At 46.6% G+C, this 24,784-nt stretch overlaps 1 protein-coding gene across 1 annotated transcript in view; it reads right to left on the bottom strand.

The window, feature by feature from the left end:
- MVB12B (multivesicular body subunit 12B) overlaps positions 1-8,368 on the bottom strand; it is an 87,301-nt gene extending 78,933 nt beyond the window's left edge. The window contains exon 1 of the mRNA XM_068981446.1: positions 8,279-8,368. Coding sequence (XP_068837547.1) covers positions 8,279-8,368 — 90 coding nt within the window. The remainder of the gene's footprint in view (positions 1-8,278) is intronic.
- Between the last annotated feature and the right edge of the window lie 16,416 nt (positions 8,369-24,784).

The following is a 24,784-nucleotide window of genomic DNA, read 5'->3' on the forward strand; positions in this document are numbered from 1 at the left end:
TCTCCCAAAATAAATCCGGATCAAGTTCTACAGCACGGCTGTGGCCAAAGGCCTGCCCCTACAGGCCCGGCTCTGCAAAACCAGGGAGCCTGGTGCTGGGGAGGAGGGGGCATTCTCCAGGACACTGTGAGCCCCACCTCAACCTGCTCACAGTTACTGCAGATGAAGGTCATCCCTACCCACTCCCATCAAGTCTTTGTACCATAGTGGCCCCTGGAGAGAAGGCAGAAGGTGGACCCCCATGGAAGGCAGACGCCCTACAAATGAAACCATCCCAGGAGGCCCCAAGAGCCGGCTGGCCGTTTGCCTAATATTCAGTGACAGGAAACGGTCACAGCCTTGGCTTGATGGCCACAGTGTCTGCTGAGTAAAAATGCTAACATGTCACCTCGACATGGACAAATGGGCCCTGGGGCCAGAATCGTCAGAACACCTGGCTTCAGGTCAGGAGACACCCCGCCTCATCACCACCCACGCTCTTGACTTTCACATGGGCCTTAAGAGTTTCTTTGGTCATATGATCATTCTACCTGTGTGTGCTGATGATTTCCAAATTACCCCCAAGGCTGGGATTTTTCTCCTAAGACTCAGATGTGTATCTGGTGCCCTGCTGGCTACTGTCACCTGCGTGTCCCATTGATACCTTCAACCTGGCTGACCTTGCCATCCTCCCCCTGAGGCATCTCCACATCCCTAGTACCGAACAGGACCTGGTACATAACAGTCAGCCCACAAATGTTTGTAAAAAGCTCTTGTGCTGAGCATGGAGCAGCGACGAAGATGGGAAGCCTGACATTCTCGAACTCTAGCGTGCTTGAGTCACCTAGAGAATTCACGAAAACAGATTCCTACACCCACTCCCCGAGATGCTGACTCGGTGCCTGAAAAGCTGCATTTCTAACAACATCCAGGTAGATGCTGAAACAGCTGGTCCACAGTCCAGAGTCTGAGAACAAAGCAGTAGGAGCTCATCCGATGTTTGACGAAGGAAGGAAATTGAGGCGGGCAGGGAAGAAGGGAAGAAGGAGCCTAAAGGTCATCATCCCTGGGGAGCAGCCTCAGAGTAAGTCCTTCAGTCTTTCCCTCCCTAACACAGGTTGCCCAAGAGCACCCAGTCCCTCCCCTATGGCACCCACCCCACTGTTCAAACTCTGGGTCACATCTCCTAGTCACCCCAAACCTTCCCCACTGCCCAGCCAGACAGATGCTGTCACTAAGAATCCTGATGTTGTCCAAGGACATGACCTTACCACATGGGCACACATGTGTGTGCGCGCACACACACACACACACACACACACACACACACGTAAAGAAACACAGTCTTGCCTCTCAGAAGGTTTCAACACTTTCCCAGGCAGAGCATTAGTTGTTCAAAGGTATATGTCCATCATAGTACTTAGTCTATCGTGAATAGACTATGGATAAATGGATGGACGGATGGGAGGATGGATAAATGAAGTCCCTGTCCTGCTCTCAAAACTGTCTGTGTTCCATTGGACTAAGGAGGCATGTAAAGCAGCAGGAGCAATGGTGAGCGTGCCCCGCTGGGGTTACTGATGCCTGGTGCAGGACAAACACCACAACTCCAGGGCCGAGCCACCTGCCGAGCAAGGGAGGTGGGACCTCAGTACTCTGGGCGGTTCCAGAAGTGGGTCTGCCCTAGATCCAGCGAGTGGGCTGGATGAGGACCTGGCCGGGGGCTTCATGAAGACTCCCTGCGGAGTTTGTAAAACCTACAGCTATCCCCCAGGTTCTGATCTGATTGGTCTGGGCTGGGGCAGAGGCTGGATAATGCACTGCCCAGGTGCAGCGGCACTGTGCTGGCTGACAGTGACAGGTAAGTCATGGCTACTGCCCATGAGGCTCACGGGCTAGAGGGAATGTCCTCAAAGAAAGGAACTGTAAATGAAGGGGACACTCCTTTCTGCCAGGGGCAGGGGTGGGGGCTGGCCTTCCTGAATGATAGCAGGCACAGAGCGCTGCAAGGAGTGCGGGGAGGGCACAGGGCAACAGCGGTGGCATGAAGGGCCGGCCTGTCTGGGAAACTGAGGAGCAAGGGGCTTTGAAACAAGCTTATGAAATGCTAAACAGACAAAACCAGTCCAAACCTGTCTGCGCTTCTCTGCTCCTTCCAAGGTCCAAGTAAGGATGAGGGTCTACAGGAAGGAGCACCCCAGTAGTCGGGAGGGGGATTCCCCAGTCTTGGGTTCCCACTTCCTCTCCTGAAGCTGAACGCTTCTCAAGCCATCGCCACTTCCTGCAGACCCGGCAGGGCCTCTACGCTGTTAGCTCAGGGGAGCGCGGGGTGGTAGAGGAATAGGAAAGGTGCGGGCTGTGGACTCAGAGGAACCAGGGCTTGAGCTGTAACTCTGACACAGCTGTGTGACCGCAGGCAGGCAAACTGAACTGGGCCTAAGTTTCCACTCCTATAAACCTGTAACAACGCATGATATTTTCTTTACAGAGTATATAAAGAACTTGTAGAACTGCCATCAAAAGAAACAAAAGAATGGGAGAAAATATTTGCAAACCATGTATATCTGATAAGAGGTTAAAAATCCAGGCTTCCTTGGCGGTCCAATGGTTAAGAATCTACCTTGCAATGCACACTTCCCTGATAGCTCAGTTGGTAAAGAATATGCCTGCAATGCCGGAGACCCCGGTTTGATTCCTGGATCGGGAAGATCCCCTGGAGGAGGAAAAGGCTACCCACTCCAGTATTCTGGCCTAGAGAAGCTCAAACGGTAAAGAATCTGCCTGCCATGCAGGAGACCAGGGTTTGATTCCTGGGTTGGGAAGTTTCTCTGGAGAAGGGAATGGCAATCCACTCCAGTATTCTTGTCTGGAGAATTCTATGGACAGAGAAGCCTGGTGGGCTACAGTCCGTAGGGTTGCAAAGAGTCGGACACGACTGAGCAACTAACACACACACACACACACACACACACAGAGTCCATGGGGTTGCAAAGAGTTGGACATGACTAAGCAACTTTCACTTCGCAATGTGGGGCATATGGGTTTGATCCCTGGTCTGGGAAGATCCCACATGCCAAGGGGCAACTAAGCCTGTGCATCACAATTATTGAGCCTGTGCTCTAGAACCTGTCTGTGCTCAGCAACAAGAGAAGCCGCCCAAATGAGAAGTCCATACACGGAAACTGGAGAAAGTCTACATGCAGCAATGAAGACCCAGTGCAGCCAAACATAAACGAAAGAAAAACAAACAAACAAAATATATGGGAGGTTAAAATCCAAGTCTACAAAGAACTCCTACAACAGAGCAATAACAAAAAGCAAATAACTTGATGAAAAAAAAAAGGGGGGAAAGGACTTGAAAAGGCTTTTCTCCAAGGGAGATACACAAATGTCCAAAAAGCATCTGAAAAGATGTTCAGTGTCACTACTCATTAGGGAAATGCAAACCAAAACCACAGTGAGATATCATCTCAGACCCATGAGGACAGTTACTGTGCTGTGTTTAGTCGCTTAATCGTGTCCGACTCTATGCCACCCCATGGACTGTAGCCCACCAGTCTCCTCTGTCCAGGGGGATTCTCCAGGCAAGAATACTGGAAGGGGTTGCTATGCCTTCCAGACGGTTACTAGCAAATTAGTATAGTTGAGGATGCGGAAAAATTGGAAACCTGGGGCAGTCTCGGTGGAAAAGGAAATGCAGCAACTATGGAAAACGGTATGGTGATTCCTCAAAAAATTAAAAGTAGAATGACTGCTGCTGCTACTGCTAAGTCACTTCAGTCGTGTCCGACTCTGTGCGACCCCACAGACAGCAGCCCACCAGGCTCCCCCGTCCCTGGGATTCTCCAGGCAAGAACACTGGAGTGGGTTGCCATTTCCTTCTCCAATGCATGCAAGTGAAAAGTGAAAGTGAAGTCGCTCAGTCATGTCCGACCCTCAGTGACTCCATGAACTGCAGCCCACCAGGCTCCTCCACCCATGGGATTTTCCAGGCAAGAGTACTGAAGTGGGGTGCCACTGTCTTCTTTGGAGAGAGAGACAAAAGCCACATGTCTAGATCAGAGCCCTCTGTGTGGTGTGGAAGGCCTGTTTGCATTTAAGTCACTTCAGTCATGTCTAACTTTGTGCGACCCCACAGACAGCAGCCCACCAGGCTCCCCCGTCCCTTGGATTCTCCAGGCAAGAACACTGGAGTGGGTTGCCATTTCCTTCTCCAATGCATGAAAGTGAAACGTGAAAGTGAAGTCGCTCAGTCATGTCCGACCCTCAGTGACTCCATGAACTGCAGCCTTCCAGGCTCCTCCATCCATGGGATTTTCCAGGCAAGAGTACTGGAGTGGGGTGCCATTGCCTTCTCCGAGAATGACTACGTGATCTGGTAATTCCACTTCTAGATATATACCCAAAAGAACTGGGTATAGAGTCTCGAAGAGACATTTGTATGTGTATGTTCACACCAGTATTATTCACGATAGCCAAAAGGTGGAAGTAACCCAAGTGTCCACAGACAGATAAATGGATAAGTAAAATGGGGTCTTTACAAAAAATGGAGTACTGTTGTTAAAGGGAGGAAATTCTGACACATGCTACAGTGTGGACGAACACTGAAGTTGTTATGCTAAGTGAAATAAGACAGTCACAAAAAGACAAATACTACATGATTCCATTTATATGAGGTCTGAGGTACTCACAGTAGTCAAATTCATAGAAAGTAGAATGGTGGTTGCCAGATGCTGGAGGAGGAGAAAATGAGAGCTCCATATGAGCACTGACAGCCCTCCAACAATGCAGGAGTCAGGAACACCAACTCTCCGAGTCGTCAGAAATCTGAATATACCTTATAGGTGGCCCTCCAAATTCACGGTCCCTCCCACACTGGGGATTCAACTCACTGGGGAAGGTGTAGTACTGCAACAGTTTTTATTGAAAAAATCCCATGTGTAAGTGGACCTGCGCAGTTTATACACATGTTGTTCAAGAGTCAACTGTACAGAGTTTCAGTTTTGCAAAATTAAAAAGTTCTAGCGGTTAGCTGTACAACAACATGAATGGACTTAATGCCACCAATGCATTAGGTGGCAAATTAGGATGGCAAATTTTATTTTGTGTGTTTCACCATATTTTTTAAAAGCATCTGTAATGGTGGTCCTCAAATTTCAGTAAGCATTAAGTACAACCTAAGATTCTTGTTCAACAGGCAGATTCTGGGGTCCCTTCCCCAGATATTCTGATTCAAAGTCTGGGTTTGAGGCCTTGGGATGTGCATTTCAATAAACATCCTGGGGATATTTAGCTCATTAAGAATTCATTTATTTCTCTCTTCTAAAGGATCCAAGGGTATTCTTTTGAACATTTTCCTGGGCCGATCAGTACCTGAAAAAAAAAAGTGTGTGTGTGTGTGTGTGTGTGTAGAACAATCCCATAGCCACAGGCCCAACAAGATGGCCCTCCAGTTTTCAGGGGAGTCTGAGCTGCTACAAAGCTCAAGTATGTGACCCCTCGGCTCTGAGCCCACAGGCCTCTCACATTTCAGCCTACACAAGCTCTGCATCTCACCAAAAGTGTGTCGTGTAAACCAACGCTTACCCACAGGATGTCCCCAGCAAGGAGGTAATGTCAAGCACACCTTGCCTCCCAAGCAGCGGGGAAGAAGAGATCTGAGGCAGGCAACCCCACTGCAAACAGTGCAGACAACTCAGGGAAACCACAATCCCAGTGGCAGCCCAGTGAGCAGGAGGCCAAGGAGAGCCAGTGGAGCCAGGCACCACAGGCCAGGGAGAGCCTCAGATAGAGCCAGGACAGCCTGCAGAAAGGCAGCTCATTCAGGGAACCCAGGCCTCCCCTCCCACAACCCAATGAGCAAACAAGACCCTGCTCACTCAGCCGCAGCCAACTAAACGCAGTGTTCTCAGCCCATCACATCCAGCCATGTAGTCATTTGTTATCTTCATCATCATAACAGCACCTTTGACATTTCCCATGCTTGACTCCGACACCATCATTGCTTTTCAGTGTGGCAAGGACACCGTGCTCTGAGCACAAGGCATGGAGCACTTTCAACCTGCTATGGCAGCAGGGCCCAGGACACTTGGATTCAGACGTTCCCCTCCCCAGCCCCCACTCACCCCTTCCAAGGCCCTGAGAGCAGATCACAATGTGTTCACGTGGTCGTGTGGTTTTGTAAAATGTACGGCAAGATATTCTTGCATTGTTTTTTCTGCCAGCTCCTTCCACCCACAACAAATTGTCAAAATGTCAGACCCACAAAACTAGGGTCTTAGACCCCTAGTTAATTGACTAGGGGTTAGGGTTAGACCTCACTTAAATTTAGTGAGGATCCCCCCACCCCCTCCACAGTGTCACACATATTCACACACCTTAGCTCGTTCAGCCTTACAGGGTAGGTTTTATGCTTAGGTCTCTTTAATAAATAAGCAAATGGGGATTCTGAAAGGCCCCATGAGGTTCCATGACTTGCCTAGGGTTACCTAGGTTCCAGGAGGTATCCCGAGATTCCAAGCCCAGTGTTCTTTCTACTCCCATCCTTTCCTAGTGGCCCTCAATACAACCACTAACAGAGAAGCACACTAAAAAAATTGAAGCTGCTCTCCTGATTAACCAGTTAACAAACCCTGAATACTAACCACTAATTTTTACTGACCACTTGCCCTGTGGCAGGCACGGAGTTGAGCGGTGCTCCTGTTATATTTCTTACTTCTTACTATAATCCTATGAGATAGACATTATCATGAGCCTCACTCTACAGATGAGGAAACTGAGGCTCAGAAAAGTTCACTAACTTGTGTAAGAACACACAATAAGGTGAGCCAAGGCATAAGCTGAGGTCTAATTCTGATGTCCCCGCATTTAATCATGGTGTACTCTTCCATCTAGAAGTGGAGGAAAAGCCCACCAGTGGGAAGGAGGCAAAGCAGAGAAATGCCTTTAGCATAAATCAGGAGTGTGGCCTAAAAGCTAGAAAGAAGGAATGAAAAATGTGGATCAGAGAAGGCAATTCTGGGCTCAAGCGAACCAGTAATTGCTATGTCAATTGCTTTGCACAGGTCTTGGTGCCCAGGTCCCAAAAGAGGCCCCATCTCTCAGAGGCCCCATTTAAATATTCTTTGCAAGGCACATCTTGAAATAGCCAGTTCAATTTCCCACAAGCAAGAAAGATGTCACCTGTCTTCTGTGCTAACTTTCTGAGTACGCTGAGTTTTTGAGTTAGTCTTGGCTTCCACTGAGCTTATCTCCTAACTTTTCTAAGGTTTTCTGGTGCAGCTGATAAGATTTTCTTGCCCTGTTAAAATGAGATGAGATCCAGCCAGCTGTCCAGAAATGTACAATGAGATTATATTGAGAAGGAACCACCAGAGACAAAGGCCCCTAAAGAGATTCTAGCTTGCTGTCTGCTTTGTGGCAGAAAGCTGAGTGGGGGCTGGCTCACGGGTGGGGGCAGGGAGCAGAGAAGGGGCAACAGCCACTCCCTTTTTGCCCTTCAGTGGGCCTTCCTCTGGGCCAGGCTGAAGAGGCTGTGGAGGGGTAGAGAATACAAGAGTCATTTTTAATGGTTGGGAAAGACTGATGATTTAGGAAGAGTTGTGTGTTGGTAACAAAGGACAAAGATGCTCATGGGTCTGCCTTCTTCACTTGGCCCCTGCCCCTGAGCCTCATTTGCACTGCCCCATAGGGTGACTATCAACAGGCTCACTACCCTTCAAGGATGGTACTCTGGGTCCTGGGTGCCTCGACCAGCACGTCACCTTGCAGACAGGTGCCCTGGAGTTTGGCTGTCCTCTCTGCTCTGCTCAGGTCACAGATGAGGCCGCAGATCATGCCCGAGGCTCAGGTGCAATCTGCTCGGCACCCACGTGACCACAGAGAGTGGACCCCAGGCCCCGCCAGTGAAACGACGGTCCAGGTCTGCGCAGGTGGCCGCCGCGCCCCGGCACAGGTGGGCCGCCTCACCTTTCACCGGACGGACGTGGCTCTCGGCGACTTCACATGCCCCGGCCCGGGGGGTCGCTGCTCGCCCCCGGGTCTCCGCGCTATCCTCCCGCCTGCCGGCTGCAAGGCCAATCCAGGACGCGAAGCCGCGGCGCGCGCAGGGCCGAGCAGAGGCCGCCGGGCCTGTCCCCGCGGCTGGCCGGGCACGGAGCCCGCAAGGCCTCGGCGCAGCCCGGCTCCGCCCGCCCGCCCGCCCCTCGGCCCGGGTTCCGCGCCCGCCCGCCCGTTCCCCGGAGTAGGGCCGGCTCGGCCGAGCCTCCGCGGCACCCGGCCCGCCCGCCCCTCACTTAACTGTTCCCCGCTGGGGCGGCGGCGGCGGCGGCGGCGGCGGCTGCGGCGGTGGCGGGTCCCGGCTCCGTCTCACGCAGAAGCAGCTTCTCATCGCCCGGGCGGCGCGGAAGGGGCCGGGCCCGGGGCCCAGGCGGCGGGGCCGGCAGCTCGAGCGCGAGCCTCACCGGGGAGCGGCGGCGGCGGCAGGGGCGGGGCGCGGCCTGGCGGCGGCGGCGGCGGCGACAACAGCGGCGGCGGCTCCCTCCGCGGGCCGCGGCGGCAGGCCGGGCTCCGGGCCTCCCGGCTCTGGCTCTGGCTCCGGGGGAGGCGCCGGGCGCCTGAGGCTGGCTCGGGCGGGAGGAGGGAACGGGAGCCCTCGCGTCCGGAGCCCGCGCCGCCGCCCGGTCGGCACCCCGCCTCCCCCTCCGGCCTCCCCCACGGCCTGGCCCGTTAGCCCGGGGAGGGCCCTGGTGCCGCCGACCCGGCCTCTCAGAGTCCGCAACGGCCCCCCGGCGCAGCCCAGACCCGAAGGAGCCCCGGGCCTCTTGGAGCCTGGGCCCCGATGTCCCCCTCCCCCAAGCTGGTCTCTTCCAGGGACCCGCAGCCCCCTCTGCTCTCCTAGGCCTCACTATATTTCTATACCCTAGACCAGTCCTTACATCCCTGGAAGCCCCCAGGCCTCTTGGAACCTGAGATAAACGTTACACACCCACACACACCCAGCACACACCCACATGCCTCTTGCAGGGACAGGGACACACACACACACACACACACACACACACACACACACACGCCTCTTGCAGGGACACCCAGCCCTCCTATGCTTTTCCGGAAGCCCCCAGGCCTCTTGGAACCTGGGATAAACGTTACACACCCACACACACCCACATGCCTCTTGCAGGGACAGGGACACACACACCCACATGCCTCTTGCAGGGACACCCAGCCTCTTGGAATCTGGGATAAACGTTACACACCCACACACACCTCACACACACCCACATGCCTCTTGCAGGGACAGGGACACACTCACATACACACACACACCTTTTGCAGGGACACTCAGCCCTCCTATGCTTTACGGGACCCCCCAGACCAATCTTTCAGCTCAGCTCACTTGGGTTCAGGAGACCCCACTGCCCAGCTGACCCAACACAAGCTTAGCCTGGCCACAGTCCCCAGTACCAATACAGGCCTCTCAAACTGACCCCAAATTCCTAGCATTATCTGTCTCCCTCTTATGCTACCCACAGAGGTCCAAAGCAAGGACTGTGAGGCTGGCTTGCTGCTGCTGCTAAGTTGCTTCAGTCGTGTCTGACTCTGTGCGACCCCATAGATGGCTGCCCACCGGGCTCCTCGGTCCCTGGGATTCTCTAGGCAAGAATACTGGAGTGGGTTGCCATTTCCTTCTCCAATGCATGGAAGTGAAAAGTCAAAGTGAAGTCGCTCAGTCGTGTCCGAGTCTTAGCGACCCCATGGACTGCAGCCTACTAAGCTCCTCCGTCCATGGCTTAGGGGAAGTATTTAAAAGTTTAAGCTCATCTATGGCCCTACAGTACTTGGGAAATGTACAAGCCAGAGGATAAAATGGAACTGGATGAGGAGAGGGATCCAGAGCTTGGCCTTCAGCTAGAGTGGCTAGTCAGTGGTGCCAGCTGTGCACCCTTAACTGAAAATGCCCCGCACAGCCCCAGCAAGGCACTCAGAGGCAGTGCCAGCATGCTGTTTGTTAGAGATGAGGACCATGCAGGCCTGATTAGTATCAATTTGCTAATGTCTCAAGTCTAATTTCCACACATTCTTAGGCTTTTCTAAAATAGCTGTTTGATCCTTTAAAAAAAAAAGAAAAAGGTGTTCTGAAGAACTGATTGTTGAGGAAAATGTCCTATGGGGAAGCCTTCCTAGTGTGTGCATTCCAAGCATTTTTATCACTCAGAAATGCCACTGGTTCAGATGGTTTTACAGGCAAGTTCTAGCAAACCATTAAGGGACAAATAATCTCTATGTTATTTAAACTGTTACACAGAAGAAAAAAGTTTTCCATTTCACTTCCCAAGTTTAGCATACTGATACCAAAACTGACAGGGATAATACCAAAAAGGAGAATTACAGGCCAGTTTCAGAACACTAGTCCCCAGAGAATTTAATACATGTTTTTTTGAAAAGGAGGTTCTGCAGTCAAATAACGAGCAAGTGCTGCATGCCACATATAGTCTACCTTTTAAAGAATCACAATAAGTATAATTAAGGTCTCTGTGATGTCCAGTTAAGTTCAGTCTCTCAGTCGTGTCCGACTGTTTGCAACCCCATGAATCGCAGCACGCCAGGCCTCCCTGTCCATCACCAACTCCCGGAGTTCACTCAAACTCATGTCCATTGAGTCAGTGATGCCATCCAGCCATCTCATCCTCTGTTGTCCCCTTCTCCTCCTGCCCCCAATCCCTCCCAGCATCAGAGTCTTTTCCAATGAGTCAACTCTTTGCCAAAGTATTGGAGTTTCAGCTTTAGCATCAGTCCTTCCAATGAACACCCAGGACTGATCTCATTTGGACTGGTTGGACTCTCAAGTCTTCTCCAACACCACAGTTCAAAAGCATCAATTCTTCAGGGCTCAGCTTTCTTCATAGTCCAACTCTCACATCCATACAGGACCACTGGAAAAATCATAGCCTTGACTAGATGGACCTTGTCCAGGAGTAAACAAACCTGGTATTTCCCAAAGTCATCTGAGCCAGGACCACCTTTTCAAAGTTCACCAATTAATCTCTAACCTGTGAATCATTACTCTTATAGACCAATCTACTGAAGTATATAGTAGTTGCAAAACTACTAAATAAAATTTTAGCAATCTGAATCCAACTTGCTCTAAAACAAGTCAAAATCCACTATAATCAGGCAAGATTTATTCCAAAAGTACAAGGATGATTCAACATTAGTGACTCTGTAAATTTCATGGGTAAAGAAAAATAAATCACAGGATATTATCAACAGAAGAGACCCTTTAAAAATATTTGATAAATTCAACACCAACAGCTTATAATTTTCTTTAAAAAAAACCTTAATAAACTAGGAGGAATATTTAAGCTTCTTAATGACAAAGTTTACTTATCAGAAGTCATCCATAAACATATTTAATGGTGAAACACTAAGGGCATTCTCATTTTAGTCAGAAACGAAACAAGAATACCCACTATAATTGCTACAAACTAAAGCCAATACAATAAGATAAGAAAAATAAGAAATATAAATAATGGAAAAAGACAAACATCATTATTTGTTCATGATGTCAATACATACCTAAACATAAAAATGGAAGGGAATCAACTAAAAAGCTTAGAGACTTTAGTAAAGTGGCTAGTTATAAGATAAAAACCAAAATTAATGGTTTTCCTAAATGTTAAAGGAAAAGGCTTCTTTTCATAAAGAGAGACTTCCATGAGAGAAAGACTCATGGCCTCTCTCTGGAAAAGGTCAGTTTTCATTCCAATCCCAAAGAAAGGCAATGCCAAAGAATGTTCAAACTACCACACAATTGCACTCATCTCACACGCTAGCAAAGTAATGCTCAAAATTCTCCAAGCAGACTTCAACAGTATGTGAATCATGATCTTCCAGATGTTCAAGCTGGATTTAGAAATGGCAGAGGAACCAGAGATCAAATTGACAAAATCCGTTGGATCATCGAGAAAGCAAGAAAGTTCCAGAAAAACATCTGCTTTTGCTTTATTGACTATGCCAAAGCCTTTGACTGTGTGGATCACAACAAACTGTGGAAAATTCTGAAAGAGATGGGAATACCAGACTACTTTACCTGCCTCCTGAGAAATCTGTATGGAGGTCAAGAAGCAACAGTTAGAACTAGACATAGAACAGCAGACTGGTTTCAAATCGGGAAAGGAGTACCTCAAGGCTATATATGGTCACCCTGCTTATTTAACTTATATGCAGAGTACATCATGCAACATGCTGGGCTGGATGAAGCACAAGTTGGAATTAAGATTGCAGGGAGAAATATCAATAACCTCAGATGTGCAAATGATACCACTCTTATGACAGAGAGCAAAGAAGAACTAAAGAGCTTCTTGTTGAAAGTGAAAGAGGGGAGTGAAAAAGTTGACTTAAAACTAAACATTCAGAAAATTAAGATCATGGAATCTGGTCCCATCACTTTATGGCAAATAGATGGGGAAACAATGGAAATAGTGACAGACTTTATTTTTGTGTGCTCCAAAATCACTGCAGATGGTGATTGCAGCCATGAAATTAAAAGATGCTTGCTCCTTGGAAGAAAAGCTACGATCACCCTAGACAGCATATTAAAAAGCAGAGACATTACTTCGCTAGTAAAAGCTATGGTTTTTCCAGTAGTCGTGTACGGATGTGAGTCTTGGACCATAAACAAAGCTGAGTGCTGAAGAATTGATGCTTTTGAACTGTGGTGTTGGAGAAGACTCTTGAGAGTCCCTTGGACTGCAAGGAGATCCAACCAGTCCATCCTAAAGGAAATCAGTCCTGAATGTTCATTGGAAGTTCTAATGCTAAAGCTGAAACTCAAATAATCTAGCCACCTGATGCAAAGAACTGACTCATTTGCAAAGACCTTTATGCTGGGCAGGATTGAAGGCAGGAGGAGAAGGGACGACAGAGGATGAGATGGTTGGATGGCATCACCAATTTGATGGACATGAGTTTGAGCAGGCTCTGGGAGTTGGTGATACACGGGGAAGCCTGGCGTGCTGCAGTCAGGGGTCGCAAAGAGTCAGACACAACTGAGCCGCTGAATTGAACTGAACATGGCCTCTCTCCACCCTAGAGGAAAATGAATGACAACCTAATTAGTGAATTTGGGAGAAGGAAGCGGACAAGAATAGATGCTTATGAGTTCTCTTTTTGGCTTTGGCTGACTGCAGAAAGCAAATATCTTCATGTGCTCTCCACCATACGGTAAGTGGACTATTTGCCAGAACGACCTCTTTCTGTAGAGGTAAATCTATCCAATTCAGGAGGAAATACAGCAAACCCACTTGGCTACAGGACAAAAGCTACATTTTCCAGTCAAGTTTATCAGTAACGAATGCAGTATTTTTATCTCCTATGCCTCAGCTTCTTCCAAATTCAGAAAAGGAAGAAAGGTATTACATATAGGGCCCCCTAAACACAATACTAAATAACTGTGATTTCCATTTATAAAGTATGCCTTTTTAAAAAGGTATTTCATTAGCAGTGAATAAATGCTATGAAATACCTAGGCATACCTTAACAAGAAATGTCAAGGCCCATAAGAAAAAAAAACTATGAAACCTTACTGAAGGACCTAAAAAATAAGTTCCTGAGAGGAAGTCTCAATATTGCAAAGATGACATACTTCCCAAACTCAACTTATATATTTAGTTGAATTCAAATCAAAGAACCAATGTGATTTTGGGGGTAGGATGCAATGGAACATAGCAAAATTATTTTAAAACTAATATTAATAAATATGGAAAAATGTCTAGGAAATTTTAAAAACTAAATTATAATTTTAAATTATTATGATAAGAACATTATTAATGAATATAAAATATAAAGTAAACATCATAGAGCAGTAATAATACTGTTCTAACATATTAAAATATAGTGTAAGTGAGTGAGTGAGTGAAGTCGCTCAGTCGTGTCTGATTTTTTGCGACCCCATGGACTGTAGCCTACAAGGCTTCTCCGTCCACGGGATTCTCCAGGCAAGAATACTGGAGTCGGTTACCATTTCCTTCTCCAGGGGATCTTCCCGACCCAGGGATTGAACCTAAGTCTCTAACATTGGAGGCAAATGCTTTAACCTCTGAGCCACCAGGGAAGATAATATAATGTAAAACTTCATTAAATAAAATATAAGCAGGCATTGCAGGTGGATTCTTTACCAACTGAGCTAGCAGGGAAGCCGAACTTATACTCAGTTCAGTTCAGTTGCTCAGTCGTGTCCAACTCTTTGCAACTCCATTAATCGCAGCACGCCAGGCCTCCCTGTCCATCACCAACTCCCGGAGTTCACTCAAACTCACATCCATCGAGTCGGTGATACCATTCAGCCATCTCATCCTCGGTCATCCCCTTCTCCTCCTGCCCCCAATCCCTCCCAGCATCAGAGTCTTTTCCAATGAGTCAACTCTTTGCATGAGGTGGACAAAGTATTGGAGTTTCAGCTTTAGCATCATTCCTTCCAAAGAACACCCAGGATTGATCTCCTTTAGAATGGACTGGTTGGATCTCCTTGCAGTCCAAGGGACTCTCAAGAGTCTTCTCCAACACCACAGTTCAAAAGCATCAATTCTTCAGTGCTCAGCCTGCTTCACAGTCCAACTCTCACATCCATACATGACCACTGGAAAAACCGTAGCCTTGACTAGACAGACCTGTGTTGGCAAAGTAATGTCTCTGCTTTTGAATATGCTATCTGGGTCATAACTTTTCTTCCAAGGAGTAAGTGTCTTTTAATTTCATGGCTGCAATCACCATCTGCAGTGATTTTGGAGCCCCCAAAAATAAAGTCTGACACTGTTTCCACTGTTTCCCCATATATTTCCCATGAAGTGATGGGACCAGATGCCATGATCTTCGTTTTCTGAATGTTGAGCTTTAAGCCAACTTTTTCACTCTCCTCTTTCACTTTCATCAAGAGGCTTTTTAGCTCCTCTTCACTTTCTGCCATAAGGGTGATGTCATCTGCATATCTGAGGTTGTTGATATTGATTCCAGCTTGTGCTTCTTCCAGCCCAGGGTTTCTCATGATGTACTCTGTAAATAAGTTAAACAAGCAGGGTGACAATATACCGCCTTGACGTACTCCTTTTCCTATTAGAAACCAGTCTGTTGTTCCATGTCCAGTTCTAACTGTTGCTTCCTGACCTGCATACAGATTTCTGAAGAGGCAGGGCAGGTGGTCTGGTATTCCCATCTCTTTCAGAATTTTCCACGCTTTATTGTGATCCACACAGTCAAAGGCTTTGGCGTAGTCAATAAAGCAGAAATACATGTTTTTCTGGAACTCTCTTGCTTTTTCCATGATCCAGTGGATGTTGGCAATTTGATCTCTTGTTCCTCTGACTTTTCTAAAACCAGCTTGAACATCGGGAAGGTCATGGTTCATGTACTGCTGAATCCTGGCTTGGAGAATTTTGAGCATTACTTTACTAGCGTGTGAGATGAGTGCAATTGTGCAGTAGTTTGAGCATTTTTTGGCAGTGCCTTTCTTTGGGATTGGAATGAAAACTGACCTTTTCCAGTCCTGTGGCCACTGCTGAGTTTTCCAAATGTGCTGGCATATTGAGTGCAGCACTTTCACAGCATCATCTTCCAGGATTTGAAATAGCTCCACTGGAATTCCATCACCTCCACTGGCTTTGTTTGTAGTGATGCTTTCTAAGGCCCACTTGACTTCACATTCCAGGATGTCTGGCTCTAGGGGAGTGATCACACCATCATGATTATCTGGGTCGTGAAGATCTTTTTTGTACAGTTCTTCTGTGTATTCTTGCCACCTCTTCTTATACTAGTGGCACACAATTTTATTTAATGAATATAATGTAAAACTTCATTAAATAAAATTGTGGGCCACTAGTATAAGTTTGGCTTCCCTGATAGCTCAGTTGGTAAAGAATCCACCTACAGTGCCTGCTTATAAATGCTTTGTTTCTATCCACTGATCTATTTGCATATTTCTAATATTCCACTCCAAATCATATTATCTTGCTTAGACAACTTCAATGAATTTTTTACTGATCTGGCTTGACTCCATCCAAACAATGGAAAATAGCAACCAGAGTGATCATTAAATAATAATAACAATAAAATATAGCAAGTCACTCCCTCTCTTAAAGCTCTTCAGTGAGTTTCCATAAAATAAATTCAAATACTCCATGACCTACATGATCTCATCTAGACCTTGCGTCCCCTTCATTTCCTTCTCAGCTGTTCTAGTCACACCCATTGCCTTTTAGATCCTTAAACATCAAAGTTCTGTCTTCCCTGGGGGATTTCACCTAGAGCACTCCAATAAACTGTGGAAAATTCTGAAAGAGATGGGAATACCAGACCACCTGACCTGCCTCTTGAGAAATCTGTATGCAGGTCAGGAAGCAACAGTTAGAACTGGACATGGAACAACAGACTGGTTCCAAATAGGAAAAGGAGTACGTCAAGGCTGTATATTGTCACCCTGCTTATTTAACTTCTATGCAGAGTACATCATGAGAAACGCTGGACTGGAAGAAACACAAGCTGGAATCAAGATTGCCAGGAGAAATATCAATCACCTCAGATATGCAGATGACACCACCCTTATGGCAGAAAGTGAAGAGGAGCTAAAAAGCCTCTTGATGAAAGTGAAAGAGGAGAGTGAAAAAGTTGGCTTAAAGCTCAACATTCAGAAAACGAAGATCATGGCATCTGGTCCCATCACTTCATGGGAAATATATGGGGAAACAGTGGAAACAGTGTCAGACTTTATTTTTTGGGGCTCCAAAGTCACTGCAGATGGTGACTGCAGCCATGAAATTAAAAGACGCTTACTCCTTGGAAGAAAAGTTATGACCAAACTACATAGTATATTCAAGAACAGAGACATTACTTTGCCCACTAAGATCCGTCTAGTCAAGGCTACGGTTTTTCCAGTGGTCATGTATGGATGTGAGAGTTGGACTGTGAAGAAGGCTGAGCGCCAAAGAATTGATGCTTTTGAACTATGGTGTTGGAGAAGACTCTTGAGAGTCCCTTGGACTGCAAGGAGATCCAACCAGTCCATTCTGAAGGAGATCAACCCTGGGATTTCTTTGGAAGGATGACGCTAAAGCTGAAGCTCCAGTAGTTTGGCCACCTCATGCTAAGAGTTGACTCATTGGAAAAGACTCTGATGCTGGGAGGGATTGGGGGCAGGATGAGAAGGGGACGACTGAGGATGAGATGGCTGGATGGCATCACGGACTCGATGGACGTGAGTCTGAGTGAACTCCGGGAGATGGTGCTGGACAGGGAGGCCTGGCGTGCTGCGATTCATGGGGTCGCAAAGAGTCGGACACGACTGAGTGACTGAATTGAACTGAACTGAACTGAACTCCTTCTAGGCTCTTCTCATCCTTTAACTCTGAGCTTAAATGTCACCTCCTTGGAGGCCTTCACTGGTCATCTATTTAAGTTAGGTCCCCAGTGTTTTCATACCATATCAGTTCATTTCCTGCTTATCACTTATCACAATTTGTAACTATTTACTAGTCGTTTGGATTTCCCTTGTGGCTCAGTGGTAAAGACTCCACCACCCAATGCAGGAGACACAGGTTTAATCTTTGGGTTGGGAAGATTGCCTGGAGGAAAAAATGGCAACCCATTGCAGTATTCTTGCCTGGGAAATCCCATGGACAGAGGGGCCTGGTGGGTTATAGTCCACGTGGTCACAAAGAGTCAGACATGACTAGCAACTAAACAACAACTCTTTGTTTGCTTATTCAACTGTCAGTCTCCCCCCCAGACAAAAACCCCCACCGAAATACCTGTTCATCCAGCATAAATGTGCCACATATACTGGCCGTTCAGTAAGCATTTAATAGATAGATATATCAACATCTGCTATGTGCATACCCTTTGTCCATGTCTAACAATGTATATTCAAGGATAATTGTTTCAGCATTGCTTATAATGAGAAAATATTGGATACATCCTAAATGTATAGCAATAGAAGATTAAGTTGTTAAAAAAAAAAAGTGGTACTGACAGAAATAAGCCATGGTATTTTGTTAATAAAAAAACAAGCAGGTTATAAAACAGAATGCATTTATTCTATGAGTCCATTAATTTTATATGTTTTGTGATCATTTATATGTACTAATATATGCAAACCATACTTAGAAAAATCTATACCAAACTTTAACAGTGTCTATATCTGGAGCAAGAACAGAGACTTTCATCTTCTGTTTTACTGTATCTACAGATCATCCTCTGGAATTCCCTGGCAGTCCAGTGGTTTGGACTTTCATTGCTGTGAGCAATGGTTCAATCCCTGATCAAGGAACTAAGATCCCACAAACTGGGCAGCAAAACAAACAAATACAGATTTCCTTGTCTTATGATGGGGTACATCATAAAACACCCTGATAAATCCGTCATCAGTTGAAGAACTTCCCTGGTGGTCCAGAGGCTAAGACTCCACACTCCCAATGCAACGGGTCTGGGTTCTATCCCTGGTAAGAGAACTAAATCCTACATGCTACAACTAGGAGTTTGCAAGCTTGAGCTAAAAAGCCTGAGTGCCACAACAAGGACTGAAGATCCCATGTGCCACCACTGAGACCTAGCGTGGTCAAATAATCAGATAAATATTTTTTAATAAAAAAATTAAAAATCCAAAAGTTGAAAATATCATAAGTCAGAAATCCTTTTAATACATCACCGAACATCAAAACTTAGCCCAGCCTACCTTAAAGTGCTCAGAATACTTCCATTAGCCTATAATTGGGCAAAATGATTTAACACAAAGCCCATTTTATTAAAAAAAAACTGTTGAATAACTCATGTAAATTACTGAACACTGTGGAAAGTGCAAAACAGAACCATTGTATGATTAGAGAATGGCTGTAAGTGTACCAGTTGTTCACCTTCGTGATCCAGTGGCTGACAGAGTGGGGGTTCGCTGCCACTGCCTAGCATCACAAGGGAGTATCCTACTGCACGTGACTAACCTGGAACAAGAGCAAAATTTGAAGCCTTAAGTACGGCTTTTACTGAATGACTATATGAGTGTGTGCTCAGTTGTGACTGAGTCTTACACCATAGCCTGTAGCCCCCCAGATTCCTCTGTCCCTGGCATTTTCCAGGCAAGAACACTGAAGTGGGTTGCCATTTCCTACTCCAGAGGATCTTCCCAACCCAGGGACTGAACCCACATTTTCTGCTTCTCCTACATTAGCAGGCATATTCCTTACCTGGGAAGCCTATCATTTCTACTGAATGCGGATCACTTTTGCATCACCATAGAGTTGAAAAATTGTTAAGCTGAACCATAAGTCAAGGAACATCTGTATGTCTATATTTTAGCATATTTAGAAATCTGGGTGCAAAAAATAGAACACCCAACCAACAGGAGCTTGAATAATAAGCATTTGTTTTTTCTGGCCAGGAGTATCTACCTCCAGTCTTCTTGTTATGGGAAAAGGAAGACAGTTAGAATCCATGTCCTAGACTTCCCTGGTGGCCCAGTGATTAAGAATCCACTTGCCAGTGCCGGGGACATGAGTTCCATCCCTGGTCCGGGAAGATTCCAAATGCTGCAGGGCAACTAAGCCATGCGCCACAACTACTGAGCTTGCATTCTAGAGCCTGCAACGAGAGAAGCCTTTGCAATAGGAAGCCCGTGCCTTGCAACGAAGTGTAACTCGCACTTGCTGCAACTAGAGAAAGCCCTTGCATAGCAACAAGACCCAGCACAGCTGAAAAAAAAAAAAAAAAAGAATACAAGTCCTTCCAGGCTTTGTGGACCTCCTCAAGCCGTTGTCTTTCACACTCTTGTTTGTTGCCTCATGGGCACAAAGTGGCTCCTCCAGCCTCAGGTGTTTTGGCCTCTTCTTTCATGGCAGGATGGGGCATGGAGTGAATAGCAAAATCTTTCCCAGAAACTCCCTAGCAGATCTGCTGTGATCCAAAAGGCCAGAAATGGGTCACTTGGCTATTGTTAACTGTAAAGGAAGCTAGGGAACTGGTTTTGTCAGTCACTGCCTGAGACTGCCCATTCTGCCTGGCCAATAAAAATCACTATTCCCTTGGCAAACAGTATGGAGGTTCCTCAGAAAATTAAAAAGAGAACTACACATAATGCCATTTCTGGATATATATCTAAAAGACATGAGAACAAGTCCTCAAAGAGGTTATTTGCACCCCCATGTTCATTGCAGCTTTATCCACAACAGCCAGGACATGGGAAAAGCCTAAGTGCCTGTGATGGACAAATGGATAAAGAAAGTGTGAGATAGATATAGACACAGATATGTAAAATGGAATATTATTCAGCCACAAAATGAAGGGAATCCTACCATTTGTGACAATATGGATGAAACTTGAGGATATCATGCTCAGTGAAGTAAGTCAGACAGAGAAAGGCAGGTATTGTCCGAGCTCACTTGTATAGGGTGAGCTGGAATATAAAAAAGACATTTTGTAGAAACAGAGAGTGGATTGGTGGTTGCCAGGGGCAGGGTGGGAGGATTTAAACTCCCAGTTGTAAGATGAGTAAGTACCAGGGCTCTACTGTATAGCATGGTGACGGCAGTTAACCATACTTACTATGTACTAGAAAGATGCTAAGAGGGTAGACCTTGGAAATTCTCATGTCACGCACACAAAATGATGATCGTATAAGGGGACGGATGTGCTGTTCTGGTAATTACTGCACAATATGTGCATCTAGCAAATCATCACGTTCGGTCGGATGGCATCACCGACTCAATGGATGTGAGTCTGAACAAACTCCAAGAGACACTGAAGGACAGGGAAGCCTGGTGTGCTGCAGTCCACGGGGTCACAAAGAGTCGGACACAACTTAGCGACTGAACATCAGAAGCTGAGGAAAAAACAAAATCAAAATAATCACTATTTCCTTATTAGGGAGGAAGGCCATTAAGATTTTTTTTTTAATTTTAATAATGAACATATATAACCTTTATTGTCAGGGGGAAAAAAATGGTCAGTGTATTTCAGATGTGATGAAATCCCTAAAGGTGGTCAATATCACAAAAAGTATTTGTTCTGAGAGAGTTGAGCAGAGTACTGGGAACAGCTTGGCAGTATCTGCTTGCCAGACCAAGCCCAGGCAGGTCAGAGACCAAGTAGCCAGCATCCCGAACCTGAGATCACCACTGATCACTTTCATCCTTTTTGGCCTTTCTTAACTGTTCTCTCAATTAATGAATTCATCATTACTCCTAAGGCTGTTCTCTGGTATAGATCCGTAGGAACTAGAATGGATCGATTCTGCCTTGAGGGAGGGAGGGTAACCTCTCATCAGTTATCAGTCTCGCTAGCTAAACAGAACTCTCCCCTGATCTGCACAGTGTTTAACCTGACTGGTGCTCTCAGATTGAACCCAGATGGTTGCAGGAGCAAAAGACAGGCAGGTGGGAGGAACACACTTGTGGGACAGGTGTATAAGCATGCCTGGCTCTCTCTCACAAGAGTTTAACTGGAAGGATGTGAAAAATAAACATGGCATAACCACAAACGGTGCTGTTGAACCTGAGAAACCATAACCACGTGCAGAACTGCTTTTATTACACAGAGGCACCGCATCATGACAGATCCAAAGTGTGAGTCTTTCAATACCGTCCCTGATCAAGAGGAGCCTGACCTGGAGCACTGGAACACAGAGGCAATGAGGAAAAGCCACTTCCTTTTCTTTTGACTGTAACCTTTATGAGAGCAGGTGCCTCAAGGATCTTGTCTCTCTCTTTATTACTCCAGGGCACAGTATGTACTCAACAAATATTTCTTGAATGGATAAGGTCAGTTCTTGATAGCAGTTATAAATCATGCCAATTTCCATTCACAGGGCATTTCCTCTGTGCCAGGCATCAGCCTAGGTACTTCTGCAGAAATTATTTCACTCCATACCAATATCGAGGCTGTGAACCTGGAACTGGGATCTGCATGTTAAAGCTATGGAAACTGGGGCTTCCTCCGTTACATTGCACCAAGTAGCAGGGTTGGAAGCCAAACTCCAAATCCAATGCTTGTAACTCTACTGTGCAAAACTCTCCAATAGGATTCCTGGAGCCGTCGAGAACACCCTGATGGACAGAGCCCTGCTACTCTATAAATAAGCAGTTTTGCCCTCAAAATGCTCACAGTCTGGAGGGGATTCAGTTACTGCTGGTCAGCAGCCATTTGGCCATCAGTAACAGAAATGCACTAAAGCCAGCTTCAGCAAAAAAAGAGAAGTCATGGAGCAAATGGGGCTTCTCAAGGCTGCAGTCACCAGGCAGGCAATTCCAGACTCATGTTTCCTCCTGTTACTCCTTCTTCCTATGTCTGCCTCCCATCTTTTCTCTCCTCCCTGTTCAGTCTAATGGGGCTGCTGTGATGTTACTGTATAGCCTGTGTATATTACATTATATCAGATTGCTGGGAGAAATATCAATAACCTCAGATACACAGCTGACACCAATCTTATGGCAGAAAGTGAAGAGGAACTAAAGAACCTCTTGATGAAAGTAGAAGAGGAGAGTGAAAAAGCTGGCTTAAATCTCAACATTAAAAAAGTGAAGATCATGACATCCAGTCCCATCACTTTACGGCAAATAGGTGGGTAAACAATGGAAACAGTGACAAACTTTTATTTTCTTGGGCTCCAAAATCACTGCAGATGGTGACTGCAGCCATGAAATTAAAAGACACTTGTACTTGACAGAAAAGCTATGACCAAGCTAAACAGCATATTAAAAAAGCAGAGACATTACTCTGCCAACAAAGATCCGTCTAGTCAAAGCTATGGCTTTCCAGTAGTCACGTATGGATGTGAGAGTTAGACCGTAAAGAAAGCTGAGTGCCAAAGAATTGATGCTTCTGAACTGCGGTGTTGGAGAAGACTCTTGAGAGTCCCTGGGACTGCAAGGAGATCAAACAAGTTTGCCCTAAAGGAAATCAGTCCTGAATGTTCATTGGAAGGACTGATGCTATACTTTGGCCACCTGATGTGAAGAACTGACTCATTGGAAAACACCCTGATGCTAGGAAAGATTGAAGGCAGGAGAAGGGGATGACAGAGGATGAGATGGTTGGATGGCATCACCAACTTGATAGACATAAGTTTAAGCAATCTCCAGGAGTTGGTGATGGACAAGGAAGCCAGGCGTACTGCAGTCCATGGAGTTGCAGAGTCAGACACGACTGGGTGACTGAACTGAATTGAACTGTTATCTTATTAGTTCCAGTGACCTGCAGACATGAACAAGCATCTCTAAGCCCCAATTCCAGAGTAAGGGCAGCAGTGGGGGTCGGAGGGCAGGAATCTGAAAGACCCAGTAATGGTCAGGTCTACCCTGAACCCAATAACTTAGGGCACAGGGCAGGCTCATATCTGTTGACCTATTTCCATGGTTCAGGCCCTGTCATCTGCAAATATCTTCTCCCAATTTGTGGCTTTTTCTCTTATTCCCTTGATGCTATGGATTTTGTTTTTAACGTGAAACTTGAAAACTCAAAATCAAGAATTTTTTTTTTTGCTATTTATTTGTTGATTTTGTTTTGTATTACTTCTCTGAGCTATTAAGCCTCCGAGAAGATGCTTTAAAGAGGGAAGAGGCTCAGGTTGAGACACCAGAGGAACTGCCAAGGAGAAAACACCTTGGGTAATATTTCAAACTGTTTATCAATGACACAGGTATTATATTAATAATATAGCATGAAGTAATTTGCCCTAGGGTTTCAGTTCATGTAGTCAAAGTGTTGTTGTAACCGTGAGAATAGGAATATTCAATCTTCCAAAAAAGGTACTAAGAAAAAAGATGTTGGTTTTTGAAGAATAAGGAGCCATCAGTGACAGGCAAAGAAGGAGAGCTGTGGAAATATCCAGGGTGGTGCTGCTGGAGCTGCTATCAAGGGCACATGGCTGGAGGGGCAACAGTGGGGTTAAGTGATGCCCAAGGCCAGCTGGAAGGCTCTGATGTGCCAGGCTGAGGGACTCTGGAAGCCACATTCCACATAAGCGCCTGCAAAAAATGACTTTAAATATCAGCCTTATGCTGATGATGCTGAAATTTATGCCCCTAACCTGGTTCTCCTCCCTGAACTCCAAACATGTGTATCCAAAAGGGTATCTGACATGCCCACTTGAATGCCTAGCGAGCATCTCAAATGGACCACATCTAGGGACTTTCCTGGCAATCCAGTGGTTAAGACTCTGCACTCTCAATGCAGGGACCCCTGGTTGGGGAACTAAGATCCTGCATGCCTCATGACTTGGCCAAAAGAAATAAAAAAGTTACCGTCTTAATCAAACGTACGACATCTGAAACTTGGTCCCTGACGGTGGCTTCCCAGCCCACCCCTTCCTCAGTTTTCCCGGCTCAGCTGCTGGAAACTCTACCTTTCCAATTGTTCTGACAGAAACCCAGGAGCCATCTTTGCCCCCTCTTCCTCTCTCCTCTCTCACATCTATTGTGTGAGCCTCAAGGCTCGGGGCAGTGAAGCAGGTGCCTCCACTGTGTGCCGAGTTTCTTTTTATCTGTGTGGAAGAAGACAGAGCATGTTCCATTTGAAGGAGGCATACAAGTTGGCCAGGCAGAAAATGGTGGGGTCGGGGCACAGAAAGGGGGTGAAGCAGGCAGAAAGGACAGAGAGCACAGGGGTGGCAGAAGCAGGCCTTGTGTGGGGGTGACTGGTAGGTCGGTCTGGCTGGAGGCAGCCACACAAGGGCAGGCGGGAGAGGGGTGTGGAGTCCTGCCAGCTCCTCCTGGGCCCAACAAGCCTTCACTGGGCTGCCCAGCTCACCCTGCAGGCCTGCTGCGGCCTGTCA

Source organism: Capricornis sumatraensis, chromosome 1, assembly GCF_032405125.1.
Source record: "Capricornis sumatraensis isolate serow.1 chromosome 1, serow.2, whole genome shotgun sequence".
In the NCBI taxonomy this organism is placed as follows: domain Eukaryota; kingdom Metazoa; phylum Chordata; class Mammalia; order Artiodactyla; family Bovidae; genus Capricornis; species Capricornis sumatraensis.